At 44.1% G+C, this 20320-nt stretch overlaps 1 protein-coding gene across 6 annotated transcripts in view; it reads left to right on the top strand.

Moving 5' to 3' along the window:
• The window catches only part of LOC136780134 (neural cell adhesion molecule 2-like), a 162516-nt gene that overhangs the window by 134905 nt on the left and 7291 nt on the right, over positions 1–20320 (top strand). For all 6 annotated transcript variants that reach the window (XM_066738260.1, XM_066738264.1, XM_066738263.1 and 3 more), the window contains exons 4-12: positions 3066–3271; positions 4352–4468; positions 4587–4790; positions 5057–5208; positions 5610–5754; positions 7948–8078; positions 9886–10045; positions 19245–19538; positions 19746–20084. In XM_066738260.1, the coding sequence (XP_066594357.1) occupies positions 3066–3271; positions 4352–4468; positions 4587–4790; positions 5057–5208; positions 5610–5754; positions 7948–8078; positions 9886–10045; positions 19245–19538; positions 19746–20084 (1748 nt within the window). The remainder of the gene's footprint in view (positions 1–3065; positions 3272–4351; positions 4469–4586; positions 4791–5056; positions 5209–5609; positions 5755–7947; positions 8079–9885; positions 10046–19244; positions 19539–19745; positions 20085–20320) is intronic.

Raw genomic sequence — 20320 nt, 5'->3', positions numbered from 1 at the left:
GACGCAATTAAAGCGATTGACTTTTACTCGCAAGGTTTTACGTTATATTATTTATAGGGATATTTTTTCTCTTCGGCGGTAATTAGCGAGAGAGATAAGGCGAGATGGACCGTGCGAGGTTTGGAGGAAGAGAGCAAGCGGTAGATTAAATTCCGAGCGGTCGATAATTATGTGCTAATGATGTGGGAAAAAGGAAGGAGAGGAAAATTATTGAGTGGCGGGGCGAGGCTGATTGGTGTAACTGGTGGAAATGGGCGGTACCGGAGGACCACTCTCTCTCTCTCTCTCTCTCTCTCTCTCTCTCTCTCTCTCTCTCTGCGGCGAGCCGCCCAAGTTAAACCCGTTTCTTTCGCATCTCTCCAACTGTGCTTGATATCGCACCACGCTTATGCATGGAAACGAGGAAAAGCAAAAATCCCATCTTTTATACCGCGCGTGGTTGTGGGGAAATTGTAAGAGCTCCCTATACCCTCTTGGCTAATCCCCCCCCCCCCCTCTCTCTCTCCCTCCTCTCCCTCTGTCTAGGCAGGATCACACCACCTCTCCCGAAAGCCCCGGCTCGGCTCCAGCAGCGAACGAACGGACCCCCTTAATATATGTCTTTTCCTGCCGGTGCTCTTCCCCATTCCATATAGCGAATTGGCTCTCGCGAAGCTGCCTGATATATGAATTGTACCGGCTTAAAGGTATCCCATTCTGAAATTATGGATACGACATTATTTCTTCCGTCGCATATAAAGCCCGGAACGGTGCTCGACCACTTTCCACCGGAGGGTTTTATTAAGTCAAAACTTTCCGCGGTGTAACAGATTGCCAAAGATAAAACTGGCCCCGGCTTTTGTTTTACGCGTCGGGATCCTCCGCGTTCTCGACGTGGTCGTGTGGTCCGGCCCCGTCGCCGCCGCCTGCCCTCTGCCTCCTCGCTGCTACCATTGCCAATGCCAAGCCGCGCGGCTTCTTTAAATTGGATTGAGAAATCTCCCACCGGAAAAGCTTTTCATTTCATATCTTTATATAAACAGATTTCTCTTTCCGCCGGAATGAATTTCTTTCGCTGATCGCTGCCTGCCCCACCACCTATGTCAATTTTATGTAATCCCCCCCCCCCTTTCCCTACCTTCTAACTCGATCTGGTTTCCACGCAGTTCCTCCATGAATTCCGCGTGAAAATTCGCTCGGTATATATATATATATATATATATATGTATATTGTTCGTATGTAGCGAGCTATATGACCCATTCCAGTAGTACAGGTCTATATATACCACCCTGCAGTGGAAGAAATCCGTATGAGCGGTAAACAAACGAAAAAACTAAAATTTGTTGCAACGTTTAGCAACACTTGCCCTCTATGAAGAAGACTTTAAAAATCAGAATACGTATTATTGGAAATTTAATAACTGCTGCAGTAACAATTTAAATATTTGATTTTCTGAAATAATTGTTTACCGCTGCGATACTGCTTTTTCCCTTTGCACGGCTATGGAATATATAGATATAGCACTATATTGTTATAAATTTGCCAAACACGCAAGAGAGCACGATGGGACGGATATATATATATGCGTTTGTATTATTCCTCTGCTTTTAAAATCGCGCAAAATTTCAATGATTTTTATTATTGATTTCAATTAACGACAAGAGTTCTCGGGGCCATTGACGGCGCCTCGGGTGTAAAATATTTTTCGGTAAATATTGACACGATATTTCTTATGGCAGGGGCTGTTTTACGAGCAAATGCTCGATCGCGCCATAAAAGGTTTAAAGCTGTGAAGGAATATTTATCTATTCGCCGGCGTGTCAACTGCAGGCGTTTTAATAATGCCCGGTATTAAACGCCACCTCGTAATTGAATGTGCATTTTTCGGGAGTAAATTAATCTCCGAATATAACCGGTCGCCGAGAGTTATGAGCGCTGACAGGAAAATCCAGTGGCGGCAAGCAAAACACAAAAATTTTGCTAGGATTTACCTCTCCGACTCAATTATTATCATCCATGCAGCCCCTAGTCGGATGGCCGCTCCATTATATCACCGACCCCAACGCATATACATATTTTACCCTACGCATCTCGCGCGTCTGTGCGCGCGTGCTCTCTCCACTTTCCAACTACAACAACCTCGTTCCGTCAAATTCACCCCGAAAAACAGCATTCGCATTGCGCCAAATTTTCCACCTACAATAATATAAAGCGTTTCTTCGCGAATTTCCTCCTCCTCTTTCCTCCATCCAATTATGGAATTTACTATATATATATATATTTATTGCAGTAGCCGACGAATAAATCAATGATATATCAGTCAGCGGTATCGAGGGAGAATAAAATCTGCATTTTGAAAATTCTCGTAACGAGCGTGCGAGGTTAATTAACGCCGAGCCGGATCTTGCTGCAACTCCGCGCGCTTGATTACCTTCCCGTCAGCTCTACCGAAAAACTCTGACGAGCGAAAGAAACTTGTTTATCGCGCGTATTAATCGGCGTCAGATAAGAAAGTGTCGGCTACTAATTATTATTATTATTAGAATCAAGCGACTGGAATATCGCGCTGCTACAAAACTAAACTAAAATATATTCGAGCATGTTAATGGATAGTTCCTTTTTTTTACTACTCGAGGCTAGGGGGAGAGGGCGAAAATCGCTTTAATGAAATTCAGAGCACGGCAGGCGTGGATATCGAGACGGAGCTTCTCCAAAAGTCTTTGTGTACACACTGATCATAGTCGACTGGGAAAATGTAGCGAAAAGCTAAAGAAATATAAAATATTATGGTTACGTGCGCAAACTTCCTTACCGTTTAGATTATATTATCACCTCCTTCTCTATTATATTCTAGCTTTTCCCCGTTATTACGCTTTGCGCTAGCATATTTGAATAATAATGACTGAAATTTGAATAGTAAATGTATATGCTATATATACGTATACCGTACAACAATACCAGCGCAGTTTCACTCTTAGACAAATATTTTTACTCAATGGGAAAATTGGTGGAGCCGAGAAGAGACGGAAGAAGGATGATACACACACACATACGTACACCCACCGATTTTTTGGAATATTTTCAGTTTCGACGCGAGGAGTCGAGAGGTTAAGGAGGGCAAACACTGGCACAACAAGAGCCTGGAGAACCGAGCTTTCTTTCACCATTCGGAAACACCGGCTAAGCTGATGATCGATAATGTTCGCGAAAGCGACGCCGCCGTCTACAGGTGCAGAGTGGACTTCAAACAATCCCCCACCAGAAACAGCAAAGTCAATCTTACGGTTATCAGTGAGTACATATTTCAGAGAGGTTTGCTCAAAAAATAGTATTAATTCTGCTGTGATTTGCTCCGAGTCAACAGCACACTCCCTGTGATCCCACCCCCTCCCCTACTCCTATATATATATATATATACTTTCCACCACATTCTACCTTCGTGTAGAATATTATCGTAGAACATAGACCATGTACAGCGTGTCTGAATTAAAACTTACGCCCCATAACATCTCCAACTTTGCCCTACTTTTGGAAAAAATGCTAAAAAAAAAGTTAATTTCAACTCGAGGGTGTGGGGCAAGTTTTATCTTACTTTCAAACTTGCACCCCTTATAGTTAAAATTGACCTCTTTCAGTATTTTTTCTAAACTCGGACAAAACCGGAGATTTTAGCAGGTGCAAATTTTAGGCCAGACGCACTGTATATTCCGTACTATATATATATATACAGAACGCGAACGCAGTTTTTTCAGAAAAAAAAAAAATAATTTCCCCAGCGTCGATAATACTCGAGTTAAAATTCCTCTCGATTTGAATGTTGCTATTTTTTCATTTCCCGCCGCGCGAGAAAAAATAATCAGGCTGTTCGGTCCGGCTTCGTCTGGCCTCGCGTTGAATTATTCTGGCCGTCGGCAGGAGTGCAAATTGATTCACTTGAAGGAGCTCGTCAAGCCCCCAGCGTGACGGCCTGGAGCCTAGCATAAGAGAAAAAGACGAGAAGACATTTCTTATTGTGCAAAATTATTATAATACCATCCCGCGAGCCAACGTTCTTCTTCCCACAGTCGAACGTCGTCCTCCTTCGTGTTTCCCATTATATACTTATAGTGCATCATTTTCTCCTTCGAGCTCGCTCCTTCTCGTTCTGCTCTTTCTCCCTCTTGCAGCACGCCGCTCGCCTCTCAACCCATTCCCGCTGCAACGTTGTACTTTCTTCCCATCAAAATAATTTGCTATTCTTGAAAGCTTCCAACGAGACTCGCATATTTATTCCACTGCAAAACTACTAAAATCGTGCTGCATAAATATCCTTTAAATGGAGAAATCATTTACAATTAATGTAATCTTGTCGTCTCCGAATGATAATTGCAGTACCACCGCAGAGGCTCAGCATCCTCGACAAGGACGGGGGTTCTCATATTCCTGATTACGTTCTCGGTCCCTACAGCGAGGGAGCGTCTCTGAACGTCACTTGCGACGCTGCTGGTGGTAATTATATACGCTTTCATATTTTCTTTTATGCTATATACATATAACGATCTAACACATTGGATCGTTTAGCTCGGGTTTATTGGGAGGATCGAATGATCGAAATGGTTAATTTCAGGTCGACCTCAGCCCCGCGTCACCTGGTGGCAAGAAAACGCTCTGTTGGACGACAGCTACGTGGCGATAGATACGAAAAGAGTTCGCAACGTGCTTCAATTAGAGAAGCTTACTCGCGATCACTTGCACACGGTGCTCACCTGCCAGGCTTCCAATAACAACATGATCGCGCCGATATCCAGCTCGATCAAACTCAACATGAACCGTCAGTTTCAAACAGCTATTAATATACCTATTATAATTAATTATATATATATATATATATATATAATATATTATGGAAGAGAGACATCTTTCAACACAGTTGCCATAATTCCACTCTCTCTCTCTCTCTCTCTTCCAAAATATCGAAGAATTTGAATTTTAATCGAAGGATCGTAATACACGTGATATAGGGTTGCTGAAAATTCAACCACAGTTTTGGGACCAAAGTGGCGTAAACTATACATACATATATATATTCTGTTGCAGTGAGGCCGTTGTGGGTTCGCATGCTAGGAGATAACCGACCATTTAGCGCCGGGAAAACGTACGAGATAGGTTGCGAGGTCGTCGGGGCAAGGCCAAGCCCGAAAATCACCTGGTCCAAGGGTAGGATGACCCTTCGGAACGCGCGAGAAACGGTGAGAGTTTCAACCCTAAATTAACTGCCTCGGTCGCTTCCACTTTATTAATTATCCACTTTCTTCCAATTACACGCACATCGATTGGTCCATTGTACTTTGCGGAATGTAACGAGTAAACACTAAATAATCTTTGCGTTTCCACGCGCGCGAGGCAAAATACGAGTTACGGAATTGTGTGTGTGTGGAGGGAGAGGGAAAAATCGAATTATTAAGCGCGTTGACGAGTAATAAGGATCGAGAGAGCAGCGAACGGGGTGTAATCGCGCGGAATACGGAAATTCAATTTGATTTGGCAAAAAGTTTGGTGGCATCTTTAAAGGGATAGCCCCCGTACACGAACGACGGGATTATTAAATTGTTCGGCAAACTATTTTAAATTCATGAAATCTTCCATACAGATCAGCTCGGACGGAAACACTACAACGAGTACACTCACCTTCGTACCGAGCATCGAGGACGCCGGAAAGTTTCTCTCCTGCCGCGCCAGTGTACCGAGTATACCAGATTCCGAATTGGAGGATGGATGGAAACTCAACATTTATCGTAAGTAGCCCTGCCGTGCACTGTACCTCCGTAGTACCAACTTTCCTCCATTTTTCAACTCCATCCGCCAATAACAATAGCCCGTGGCTTTTATTGTTTCGTGCACATTCGCGATAAAAACGGACTTTTCATTAACTCTTTCACTTTGGCCGCTCGGCACACATGAAATTACGTTTAGAATGAAAAGCCCTCTCTCTTTTTTAATTTGCCACGGCAAGCTCGTCTTTTTCAAACTTTATAAATTCCATGTTTTTACTGGGGCGTGCGCGCTTCGCCTCGTCCAAATAAAAACGCGCGTGCAGCAGCCATCGCGTCGTTCCGGCTCGTCCGCCTTTCACAAAGAGCGATTTTCTCCGAGCTAATCGTTCCCGAGTGTCAACCGAGGACGAGAGAGCTTTATGGAAAAATGCTCGGATCGGCCGACGAGAAGGAGGAGGAGGGGGGGGGGGGGAGCTTTATTCCCTTCGCTCTGCTTTTCGTCGATTCATCATTCGTTATTTTTCCTGCTACCGCTGCAGCTTCCAAAGAAAATTTCGTAGGTGGATGAGGGGGGGGGGGGAGTTATTATTTAAAGCGAGTGGAATTACGCGGGCCGTAAATTTATCGTTGGGGTGTCGGCTAGGGGAAAATGCTGCTGTTGTCAAACGTTGTATACGCGCTGTTTACGCGCCTCATAACTGCTTTCCGCATCGTCTTGAGACAGAAGAGAGCAGTTTGCGCGGTGCTGGCATAAACGCGTTTCGCCTAACAATACGTTACGTAACGACGCGGGACATGAAAGTAAAACGATTCCGGATATATACGCGGATGGAACCGCTCTCGGCTAAAGGAAGCTGAAACTTTTTCGAGAAACAACGCCAACCAAACGCCCTCCCCTCTTACTTCGCTCTCTCGGATCCTTTTGAAGAATTCCACGCGTGGAATTTCTCCTCTCAGCTGTACGCGATACGCCGCTGCGGAAAACCGGATATGCTTCCGAGTTCCGCGCACCATGCACAGCTCCTTTCTGCATCGCTGCGAAAAACCGAGGCGTTGCTGCATTGGCTGCTGTACGTATCAATAATACCAAAAATTCAATCAAATCCCTCCGTCGTTATTTCTTCCTTCCCAACGGCGCACTTTCCCGACGAATAATTCCTTATTTTATATATATATATATATATATATATATACGGCGGAGCTTTTTCCCGCGAGAATGAGCGATTTTTCTCGCGCGACGTCACGCCAGGCTTTTCGAATCTCGACGAGGCCACAGCTTTTTCATCCTCGACTTTCCGACGCGCGCGCGCGTTCCCTGCAAAAGATCGAATATTTTTCTGGCGTGGTATAAAATCGTCGGAAAAGACGCATGGCAGCTAATGGAAGTTTTCAAGGTGACACACGCGCGGGGCTGCGACTAAAAACTCTTTAGTCGGGAGCAAGCTAGGGCGCCGCGTATTGTGAACCGAGAGAGGCGAGGTGAGAAACAGGGAAAATGAAAGTCTTCCGGTGTGACGAGGGTGGCTACCATTAATTTTACGTCAAAATCGATCCTCCCCCGTGGCAGCCGCGAAAACTTTTATATTGAACAGAGTAAAATCACTGGGCGTTAATCTCCACTAACGTGCTTCGCCATTGACACGCTCGGCCTGTAATTATTTTTCATTTGTTCTTTTCTTTCTCGTAGTTTCCTCCGAATCGATACAGTGTACCTATATATATATATATATATATATATATAAAGAGTGTAGAACAGAGAAGAGGAATAACTTTGAGCATTTTACTCCCGTCGCGTCGCGTCGTCCTTTCTCCAACCAATTTGCTCGAATTGGCAAATTCTTCGCAGTAATTTCATCTTATATGGGCTAGCCGCGTGATTGATAGATTTAAATCTCTTTTTTAATTCGCGGCTAAAGAGCGATTTTCCCTAGGAATAACACCATGTATATACCATAGCTGATGGGGAGAAATAATAATGTTGCGCGTAAAATTGGTCGTTTTGTAAAGTAAATGTTTGCATTTTACTTGATTAAATAATGCCTGCTAAGCCCGTGATTTATTTGTTGTTGACGCACGAACATTGGCGAATTAATATTAAAGCGCGGACGAGATATATATAAGCCGATATCCCCGTTGATTTATCTTATCGTTATTTTATTCTGCAAATGTTGCGAGCCGTGATGATTCATGTGAATTTTTTTCGTTCCTTCTCAGACGTACCGGTGGTTACCCTGGAGCTTGGCAGTAGTCTGAATTCCAGTGCCATTCGCGAAGGTATCGACGTTTACTTCGAGTGCAACATCAAATCAAATCCGTGGGTCTACAAGGTCTCCTGGAAGCACAACGTGAGTATATATAACTAATATTTTCATGCCTTCGTGTTTACAGGCTTTTACGACGCGACTTGTCTATCCGGCATACTGATCCCCCCTCCCTTTCCACCTGCAACCTTGCAGCCGCACGATCCACGACCGAGGGAGCAACTCCCTCTTCGAATCGATCGCTTCAACGAGCAAAAGTTAATCGAGATCGTGATCCGAATAACCTACATCGGCTCGCGCGACGACTCATCGATGCGAGATCCTGCATCTGGCCAAAAGTTAAACGACCACGACACTCCCATAATTATATGCGCACTGTGCCCCATATATATATATATATATATATATATATATAGAGCCCACAGCCTTTCTTTGCACGATTATCGATCGTCCGGACGAAAATGGGACAAAAGTTAATCAAGAGCGAATGATGAGGAGGACGCGGTGGCGGGGGCGGGTGCGCGGCCGAGAACACCTGTGATTCGATATTCAGGATTAAATCGTCTTGCCGTGGTGTTCAGAGCGGCTCTTGCCAATAGAACGACCCACTGTTTTACGAGAAATCCTCTAGGATTCATTCCGGTTATATGCTCCTATCCCTTTAGAGCTTTGAATCCATGGAATATCTTCGCGAACCACCGATACAATCAACATTTATTTGCAATCTCCAACGGCAACTGCCGAATCACTATACCGATCTTATCTTGTTAATTCAGCTTTATGCGCCTCTTCGCTATCCCATATTCTTCTTCCTTCTCCTTTTCTTCTCTACCTCTTCCTTCCAATATTAAACCTGTAATTTCCTCGCTTCATTCAACCCCATCATGAATATTATTACCGCTTTCCAAAGGCTTTATACAGAGTCCTGAGATGCGCGAAACCTTCGCAGTTACCTATATATATATTCTTCTGTATATTATACATGTCTGTGTGTTTCTCCAGGTTTCCCGCTCTGCTTAAATTTTCGTCGCTATTATTTTTATCCGAAAGCATTTCTTTTTATACCTATAAAGTATAGCGCGGCTGTAACCAGTTGAATTTTTATACAGTCCGCGTATGCATAAGACGCGAAGCGAACGATATGAGCTAGTCGCTATATAGTCCCTCGATGGATCGCGAGAGTTGTTTGACGAAAGAACATCAATCTTGCCGCAGCTGGAATTCATTTGAAATGGAAAGGACAAGAATATATTCCGACGAAATTAGTATTATAGTGGAGCGGCGTCGAATGACGGATAGAATTTCTAGGTAGCATTAACGGGCGCGATAAGTCAAAGTCAACGTATATAGCAACTCGCGAAAACTTTCCGCTGCCTGATATGGCGAAATAGTGCTGCGCGTCGGAGCGACCGGAACGAGCACAGGTATCAGAGACCCGACGGAAACTGCAGCGATTTCCCAGCTTCTCCCAAAGGCCTACTGAAAATTCCTCCTCCGATCGCGGGGAGAAGCCGCGAATCCTCCTCGATCCCTGAAAAATTCAAATGTGTGGACTGAGCGCGCGTTCTTTTCTTCCCATCGGATTTTCATCGCGCGTCGAATTATGCTTCGCGTAACTCACTTTGCTTTTTTCATCCGATTAAATCCAATTTAGAACGCACTCTGCCCCCGCCCAACTAATTAATCGGGTTATTCTATTAATGCTTTTATAAGAAGCGGCCGCTTAATTTTGCCAGAAAATTTAATCGCCAATTGCTTTTAAGGATTTTATTAACGTTATTATATATATATATATATATATATATATATATATATATATATATATATATATATTGTAGTACGTATGAATAGTGTATATGATTTAAAAGACATGTGAAACGTTTGTCGACAGGGCGTGCCACTGTACAATAATTTGGCCACTGGTACGATAATCAGCAATCAGAGTCTCGTACTTCAGACGGTGACACGGAGCAGGGCTGGAAATTACACCTGCATCGGCATTAATCAGGAAGGTGACGGCGAGAGCAACCCTTTTCATCTCGATATCAAATGTGAGTACTAATTACCAGCCCAGCCCCCGGGCATTGCACTCGCGCCAATCGAATCTCATTCTATCGCGGAAGCAAATTTTTTCCCCCATTGTTCTCCATCCACTTCGAACTCCACTTCAATTTGGGTAAAAGCCCAACCAAACCGATTGCGTTCAAACTGGCCAAGTAGCACAGCTTTTCCTATTTTTGGACGGGACGGGATTTTCTTATCAATTAATTAACAAATGAAAGATAAAAAAAGGGAGGGGATGAAACGCCCCATCCACTCGACTTGATTAAGAAAAAAACAACAATATAACAACAGCAGCAAAATCATACATGCACGTATATATATATATATATAACTGTGCCATATAGAAGCAATGTAAGCTGCTTGAATTGCATTTGTTCAATCGCGGTGCAATACTGCAGCGTAGCAGCGCATCCAAAAATTTGCCAGTATTATTCTCGGTCAAGCAAGCATTATGTATTTTTTTGTTAACATTTACGGACACGTTGCTTTTTTCCCAACCAATCGCTAGAGTGATTTACACGGACAGCATCAGCAAACGATTTAATTAAATCCAATTCAACCGAACCGCATATTATTTATAGTGCACCTGCCAAAAAGAAGCCATACGAGCGGGATAAACATTTGTCAAAGAATGAATGCCGAATTATTTTAACGGATCACTGTCAATTTCAGCCATCTAGACTCCCTTTTATTTATTTTCACTCTTCGTAACGCTAAACGCTGCGGGATCGGAAGAGAAAATTCTATCGGGCTTTTCCTATTCTTCATTTGCGTTAAAAACACGGGATTTTTGGGGAGGGAGAATTGAAAAACGAGAGAGAAAAAACGTTTTAATCGCATTATTAGCTTTTGGTTATTTGGCCTGGGTTACAGGCCGTAGTAAAGGGTGAAAGTGGTGCGGTGCTACGAAAAAGAGGATTACGCAGAGTCGTGAAAGAACGGGGATTTTATCCCGGTGGCCCAATAATCTAATACCCATATAGCGGTTAATCGATATTGCGTCTATATAGAAAACCTATCTGCATAATACACATTTACCGTGGAACTAATAATTATGTGCCAGAAGAATTATTATACAGCCATGTCGTTACAACGTTCGCTAGTCTGTCCTCGGCATAAGAACGCGCCGTTAATTAGTCAATTATACGGAGACGCGTAATTAGCCCCAAACGACAATCTTCGGATTTCTCAGCGTTAACCTCTTGTCTGAGTCAAATCACCCTGTACCTCCGGTTCTTCCCCCGCACCATCCGTCGAGATACCGGAGATAACGAGTAAAACTGCGGAAAAACCCTGCAGTCCATTCTATGTTGGTTGAATCGTCGACCTCGAGCGTACTTATTTCGATCAGGTGTTTCCTGGAGAAAAAGTTGAGTGCAAAAAATTAATGAAACAAGAGAAGAAAGAATAATGAGAAGATAGAAATTGAAGACGGGAAAATTGGAGGAGGGGAAGAGCTGCAAGAATGGGAGCAAATAAAGAATGACGTGAGTCGGGGTTGGAGTTGGAAGGGTGAGGGAGGGGGAGGGGAGGAATACGAGCTTAGCTTTTTTTCCCTTTGTAAATATAGTATAAAAGATACGGCACAAAGTGGCTAGATGTAATTTCAGCGTATCTGGTGCGACGGTGTCGTACGGGTCAAAGGTTAATCTCTCTCGCTTCCGCAGAAGCTCGACAGTCGATACACGCTGTCCTCCGATATAGCACTGTTCGTGTTTCCGATTGTCGTTACATCGTTATGTATCGCTACGACAGGGTCTCTTGCTATTGGCTAAATGGCAATCCCATCTTCTCTCTCTCTCTCCCCACCCCCTCACACACACACACACACACGTACAATGAACACGCAAACATCAACTCTCTTTCCATTGACTCATGACAATCTGACAAATTTGACCAACTGATTGTCCAGCTATAAAAGCACAAATGAAACTCAACAATAGCTGCAATGTATATATGTATACGCGTGTATACCTTTAAAGGAAAAATATTTTGTGCTCTTTCCATTCAGGCACATTCCAGGCTTTACGCTCTTTATACTTCCTTCCAATTTTTTTTATCTCCTTCCCTTTTTTCTTACAAATGTGCCACGAATACACTCAGCGCGCACCTTCGTGCATGTTTTGCCAAAGTATGCACCTCGCTAGAAATAAAATTCAAACACATTCCAGCAGAAATGTATTCATGCGTGGATCTTAAGTAAAATCGTATTTTGCCCGGCCCTTCGAAAGTTCAAGCATGCAACGGCTATACTATTTACCACGCTTGACTTGTAGTTTCTCCTCGTGACAGCCTCAAACATCTGCAAATCTTGCGACGCACACTCCTGTACCTTTATTTTCATTCGGAAAGGTTATTTTTAGCTCTCGCGCACGAGTGGTCGATTCATCGTTTCCTGGAAATGATTGGCTATGCGAGAGACGAGTCGCTGAGACTTTGGGAGTAAAATTGAGCGAACGACGCGCGGTAGTTGGGTCGAAAGGGTCGAAGATCCTTGAAGCGTTCGCATGGTTGTAGGATGCAGGCTGGCAGTATGTTGCAGGATGCGCGTTTCCGATCGGCGTTAGATAGTTACGCGTCTCTGCCAGTCGGACAAACTGCCTACAGTCCTGTATGTATGCTGCACATACATGCAGTATATACAGACGTACACGTATAGAACAGCAGTTTACACAAGGGAGCAGAATAGAACGGAATATAACGGAACGGAGACTACGAGGATACGATGCCACAGTTCATATAGTAGTAGTCTCCATACCGGCTTCTGACAGCACAGAAGCAATACCAACCACTCACTCTGCTGTGCTCCCTACCAAACCTGACACATCCTATACGTATATATATATATATATATACATGCACACTACGTAACCACATAACTCAATTTTCTCCCCTCGAATAGCACGCGAAGTCGCCCGAGAAACAATTTTAACGAATTCGCTCTCACGAATTTTTTCAAGACAACAAAAAATACCGGTGAAATATAGTTTATTCCGTAATAAAATGAACGATACGTCGGCGCGTTTAACGTTACGCGCGAAGCTTGATGAGCAGGGACGTGGATTCGTATAAAGGAACGCAAACTGTTTAGCTACGCTGACCATGCATACCCACGACTCTTGTTAATTAAAACCTAGCCAACTAATAGGATTTTCGCAATTGACTGAAAACTCTTTCATGTCGCGTGCAATCTTTCCTGCTGCCGAAACGAGTTTTTAACTTGGAAATTATTTATATATACGCTTTGGTATATATAGTAATTTCGGGAAAGATCGTACAAACGCTTGTTTTGGAACGTTGTAATAAGAGGTCATAGGTCATCGGTACTGTCGGTTATTGGCTGTAGAGACGCGTGCGCTGTATACGATCGGAGAAAGCGAGTAGCGAGCGGCGAGCAGCGATCATGCTTCCGGTTTAGTTCTAGTGCAGGGCGTCTGGATAGAGTTTGCCATGGGTCGGCAGCTTTGCCGCACGGATTACTAGCTCAGCGGTTTACGGGTGTTAAAGCCATTACATTCTGATTTGCGCGGGCCATATTGCAGGACACGAGCCAATCGTAAGACTCGAGAAGGCATTTAGTATATACATGGTAATTGCGTCGTTTCAACGCAGACTCCACAGATATATATATATATATATATGTGTGTGTGTGTGTGTGTGTGTGTATAAATGATGAGACGAACGCGCACGAGAGGAGAAGGAACGAACGCGACCAACTGCAGCAAATAATTTCCACTTTGCAGAAAAATAAGTTTCTCCGTGGATTTTTCCATGAACCGATAATAAGTCGCAGCTAAATCGAAGGATACGGCCGACAAATATGGCGGATATAGCGAAACGAACGAGTTTCCTTTGGCGATTACACACAGCATTACCGAGTGAGTCGTCGTCGAGAGGTTTAAAGGTAGTAAAGATGAGAAATGCGAGCGTTAAGGGGGTGCGCAGTAACCAACGGGCTATTGGGAGATCTTAAGAATTTTCAAATCCGACACGGTCGGTGATTTAGATTCAAAATGTAGAGAAGGAGGCTCCACGGCGTCTCTAAAGGAGGAAGATAGTCGCTTTTAGGTTTGCCGATCCGCTTCGTCGACTCTCTTAAGCCGATTACCTAAGTGGAAAAGGAACTGCGAGCACGACTGGCCGAAAACAAAGAAAACAAGAATTATAACTGCGAATAGAGCGGCGCTAACGACCCCCACCTGCAGCCTACAGGATTAACGCATTAAACGTCCCGAAATTATTTCATACCCTATATACCTCTCAACCTTATCACCGCCTTATATTCCCATAATTATTACGACATTGTTATACTTTCTCTGGCGCACGAGTCTCGTGCCAGGAATATTATTGCTCCACCTCGACCAAGGAGTTTTACAGGTGAAACGATAAGAGATTGATGCCACGAAACGTGCATTTCAAGCTGTATATATATATATATATATATACAAGGACGACCATTAAGACCGCTCTAAATCATTAGAGGGTTTAACGTGCGGATTTGCCAAGCAAGCAGATAAACAGACGCGGGCCTAGCATCGCTATACACGCACATATATACATATAGATATGCGCTACGTGTATTAGACGAGCGGCGCGAAAGGGCTGTGAAACCGCCTGCGAGCAGCCGTCTGTCCGATTCACGCCGGTCGTCAAATTGGATTCACGGCCTCGTATAGACACATTGTACATACAGTCCATTGCTGCTCTCTAAACTCTCTCTCTCTCTCTCTCTCTCTCTCCCCATCCCTCTATTTATATATACTATATATATTTTCTGTCATAAAGCACAACAAGCGCCCGCCGGTATTGTGTATTACGCCCTGCGGTGTGTGCTGCACGATGCTGGATAAATTGCTCCTTCCACTACAGCTGGACTTTATTGCTACAGCCCTTTTCCAAACTTTATCTATTTCCATTTCAACGCTCTCCCACCCAAAATTTCCAACAATTTTTACCCTCAAACTAATCAGTTATTACACACACACACACACGTATACATTCACGTATATAGCGGAACCTACCGACCCAAGCCATTTCTCTTCGAATCGCCCGCTACCGATCTCGACATCGAACATATTCTCACAGAGCTGTAACTTTAATTATGGAGCTTCGGATATATTTTCCTGGCTCCGAGCTTTTTCCGACAATTCCCGCGAAACTTTCGAAACGGCCACTCTTAAACTTTCCAAACTGCGCGATCGATAAACACGGTGCGTTAATCAGTTTCATAAAATTCCATACGGATGCTCGATTATGCATAGAATACTTCATGCGCGATTATTGCTGATTGAAAATTGCACCAAATAATTTGATAAAGAATAATACACGACAGGTTTTAGCTCATCTAAATTATATACTGCGCGTAGAACGAGCTGGGATATTAATAATATGCAGAATATTATTTTTCAAACGTCGGACATAAATAATAACGCGAACGATGAAATTGGGTAATTGTATTGGATCGATGGACGTGCTTCGGGGATAGCGAGGAAACGGGACTAACGGGCGAGGGATGTTGGAGAGTAGGGAGATTGGGGGGAGGATGTTGGTGAGGAGAAGGGGGAGGGGGGGAGGGGAGAGTAAAAGTAAGTTTCGAGCCGCGAATCGCGATCATACGGAGACTCGAAGGAGTCGCTTTATTCGATTTCCACGTAATTGCGTTTTACAGACCAATAGGATCCCTTCTGTCGAACGACCCGGAGGACTGAAAGAGCTCCCGGTTAATTCGCGTTAAGCCGCCTCGCTGCGCAAGCATGCCCTTTTTACTATTTCACATTTATCCCACCAACTTTTTTCCCCCTTTCCTTATATAAAGTCTAAAACTTTGGGAATTAAATTCCCTTTCCAGGAGACCGCGACGCGACGGTGGACGACCTCTAATTGCCTAGACCGAGCATAGAGTAGGTAACGAGGGTTGCGCTCTACGCTATTCGCTCTTGAGAAGATACGAATCGCGCGCGACTCTGCGCGATGTCCCCGATGCACGCACGAGAAGATTTCTCAATCCGTGCTCGATTCGGTTTAGCGACGGTTTCGCCGTTTAATCAACATGCTGAAAGGTTTCTTAGACTTTGGGAACTCGCAGGTGCAAAGGGGAGTCGAGTGTGTATACCTCCCCTCTCACCCCTCTCATCCTCTCCTTTCGTTTCGTCTCATTTCGCCTCGACTCACCTCAGCTCGCATTGAATTTCCAGCACGCATTTTCTCCAAGTACTGCACGATTACCATAATACATCTCGTTCCACCCATTCTCCTGGCAACGTGCGCGAAATTTTTCCAAGCCAAGCGCCCCTCCATCCTGGCTCCGCTCTCTCCGCGTTTAACGTAAAGCCAAATTAAGTCTGTTTTGTCAAGGAATTTCCCTCGCGAGAACACATCCTTCATCCGATTTTGCGTCAATTCGTGATGGTATTAAGGAATCACCTCGATTTATTATATACTATATATGTATATGTGCATGTATATACGAGAGAGAGAGAGAGAGAGAGAGAGAGAGAGAGAGAGAGAGAATTCAACGTCGAATAGAATAATTTTAAAGGTACATGGAGAAGGTAGAAGGATTAGGATGAGGTGAATGGGGGTGGTATGATTAAAGAAGGACAAATTGCATGGTGCAACGTAGCAGAAGTAATTTGAAAGCTCGGGATGGCGCGGAGGTGGAACACAAAGGACGTCCAGTAAGCGGTAACTCAACTATTGCACAAGTTGGCTGCACGCGTAGTTTAAACTAGAGGAGTCTGGAATATAGTGGATATAATGTCTAACTGGCGCACAGCAGGTTGCAGCGTACAGTCTGCAGTGCTGGCCAATGGACCAAAGTACACAGAAACTGACTTTGGCAAGATACTCCGGATGATACACGAGGCCCGATACGCGGCTAATGGTTAATCAGAGACACTAATTGCATGTCCCGTCATAAACATCCGCGCGAAACTCTGCGACCCGTTGGAAGAGTCAACCGCCAACTTTTACGAGTGTCTTGAATTTTTTCCCAATAATCGTGCACACGTATAGCTGCGGGACCACCTTGCTGCGGCAATTTTGCGGACGTCCCGTCGCAATATTCGCGTGATTTACGAGATGATGGATGGTATTATTCGTTACTACTGTATAATAGGCACGCTTCATCGTCACGCTGAATAAATCAGAAGGAAGGCTTTTCCGAGATGCTGCGGCGCCCGGAAGGATAGAGTTCTGCAGGATGAGGGGGGGTCGTACATCTGGAGGCATCCGGTACCGGAAATTACCTGCCTTAGACCGCTTGACAATTCCGTAACGGAAGGATATCGAGTCATCGTTAATATATCTCGTACCACTTGTTAAAAGCTTTCAATATTCCTTGCGGTATCACGCTTCCGTATCAGAATTTAAAACTCTTCCTCCTGCAGCTGTAGAGATAAGGAACCTTATTGGTCCAATTTACTAATCGTTTTAAGAACTTTCGACTCTATCTCGTGAAAAGTTAATACTTCTGCATGTCTATATATATATATATATATATATATAGTGTGGCCGAGAGGATAAAATAATTCGACACACGTATAACGTCGAGGAGACAGCTTTATACATCAGTTAAAAATTCAACTATTTAAACGCAGTGAAAACTCATCAAACGCGCAACCAAGCCAGCCCCATCGATACGTCCGACTTGATCGAATTCTGATTAGATCGACCATAAAATTCGATTCCATGTCGAGTGACAGTATCGCCTTGTTTTTTTTTCCTACACACATATCAGCTGCACTGCATTTTTTCTCTCGTATCGATTCATTCGAAAAAAGAGGGGGGAGAGAGTGTCCACTTGTGCACCGATGTACAATGTATCTCGTAACACACTCGGTAACACTGTAAAATCTGTTGGAAAAAGAGGAGAATAGAGAAAAATTACGAAATTAAAGTTTCCCTTTGACTGGATATTGCGAAACAAAATTCTAACTGACGTCCTATATGGGAGGAATGATTAAAAAGGGAATAAAGGTTTGCGGTAAGCTGTAATTGATAGAGCGAGAGGGATCGAGATCACTGGTACACTATTTTCTTATTCGTCAGTCAAGAATGAGTAATGGGACACGGATAAGGGCACAAATGTTTGATTAAAATTACAGAAATTGGACTTTGAGAATGTGGATATAAAGTTCCTTTTCGATAGGCTCGATTACTGACGAGACGATAAATTATTGGCAGGGAAAATCGGTGCAATTAGTGCAACATCGTTCGGAGAGTTTCCGGCAAACGACAAATAAATCCTGGATAGAGTATTCGCGACGGAGGATGAGCTGGAGACGGCGATTAATCAAATAGCAAATCTCCACCTAGAATAACTAAGGCTCGTGATTAAGCATTAAGGACAGGTCGATACACATACATCATTTTCAAGATCCTGCAACTAATCTCAGCTCAGACAGCTACCAATTTCCTGATGATGTAACGCGCACTGCAGTCGCTTCGAACTATGCGCATTTAATAGATTATCCAACCTATCACTTGAAAATCCATCACAGCTTCTGCTTGACGAAGAAAATTCTTCAACTTCCGCATAGATGTAAGGGAGAAGAATGCGCGATAATGTGTTTATTACAAGTACAAACGCGCAGATTGGAAAACAACGTTATATTCTATAAGTACTCTAGTATATATACATATATATATATATATATAGAAGCGTTGAATTAGGAATATAGAACGAGGATATACACGTTGGTTATTATGATGTTATTTAGCGTTCGTAGCTGACGTAGGAATAATTTAGCAGTCGGACGGAAATTATTATGCAAGCGTGTGCGAGTATACGTCTAATGCTTTTGACAGGTAGCAGACTAATGCCTGGGTCGATACGGGGCAAATATTATCAGCAGAGCACATACGTTCGCCACTTTACGAGGGATCAAACCGATGAAGCCGCAATGACCCGTAATGAAGACGCAAAATACGTGACGAGCATTGTTATCACTGTTCCCTCCCCCCTATTACAGTCGCGGTTGCAATTAACTTGACAATTGGAAAATCCTGTATCGGCCGGTGCACATATATATATATATATATATCGCTTGAAATTCAAGGCGCGATTCTTTCTGTGATTAGCGTTAATTTTGTCGCTGGAGGAAAAGTGGATTGTTTCCTTTGTGGAGGAAAGGGAGGAGGTGGGCGCGACGTACTAATTAATTGGGAGGATTCGTTTGGTTTCAGTTGCCCCGGTGTGCCAGCAGGGTCAGCCACGAGTGTTCGGCGTGGCACGTCAGGAGATGGCGCAGATCCCTTGCGAATTAGAGGCCAATCCTGCCGATCTGTCCTTCAACTGGAGATTCAACAACACCATGGAGATGATCGATATAACGCAGGAGCACGTGAAGAGCGATCGCACACGATCGATCGCCAGTTACATGCCCGTCACGGAACTCGATTACGGGACCCTCCTCTGTTGGGCCAGCAACGAACAGGGTACCCAATTGGAGCCCTGCGTTTATCACATCGTGCCAGCTGGTGGGTATATTGATTTTTATCCTCTGAAAATTTCAACTGGAAAAAAAGAACGAAAGAAAGAAACTTTTACCACACGGGATCTATAGGGAGATTTCAATGCTCCAATAATGTAAATTGTCAAGCTGGGAAAAGGGGGGGGGTGGCTTAATGAAGCGAAAGACTGGCGAGTAAAATGGTCTAATTATAGAGTTAATTCGTTTGGGTTAGGTCGACCGGACACGCCGCACAATTGTTCCTTGCTGAATCAAACCACGGATTCGATCTACGTAGAGTGCACGGAGGGTTTCGACGGCGGCTTGCCGCAAAATTTCACGATTCTGGTGGAGCGAGACGCAGCCGGGTCTGGGAAGCAGAGCGGAACGCCGCTGGCGAGTAGCGTAGTATCGACGATCTCCAATCAAACCAGCAAGTCACCCTCGTTCTCCGTGGCTGGCCTTGAACCGGGAACCACCTACGACCTTACCGTGTACTCCAGCAATAACAAAGGGAGGAGCGACAGTGTCAGAATCAAAGCTACCACTCTGAATTTGCCCGAGAGACGAACTGGTGAGTCGCTGCCTCGCCTCGCCTTCACACTCGTCATCGCTTTAATATTCCTTCATTCCTCTAAGTTCTCCGGCCTTCTTAAACTCCATCCTTCTCTCGATTCTCCCATCGATACGACTATTGTCTCTTTTAGTCCATTGGGAGCTTATTAAAACTTCCCGCTACTCCTAGCTCCCGCCTGTATAGCTATTTTATTTAAAATATTGAAAAGTGCGAATGCTCTTGCTTTTACAAGG

The sequence above is a fragment of the Prorops nasuta genome, unplaced genomic scaffold (assembly GCF_024137725.1).
Source record: "Prorops nasuta isolate Cenicafe-Biocafe unplaced genomic scaffold, Cenicafe_Pnas_1.2 PNAS00018, whole genome shotgun sequence".
Classification (NCBI taxonomy): Eukaryota; Metazoa; Arthropoda; class Insecta; order Hymenoptera; family Bethylidae; genus Prorops; species Prorops nasuta.
Note: the sequence above shows the minus strand (reverse complement) of the source record. Positions and strands in the feature narration are given on the sequence as shown.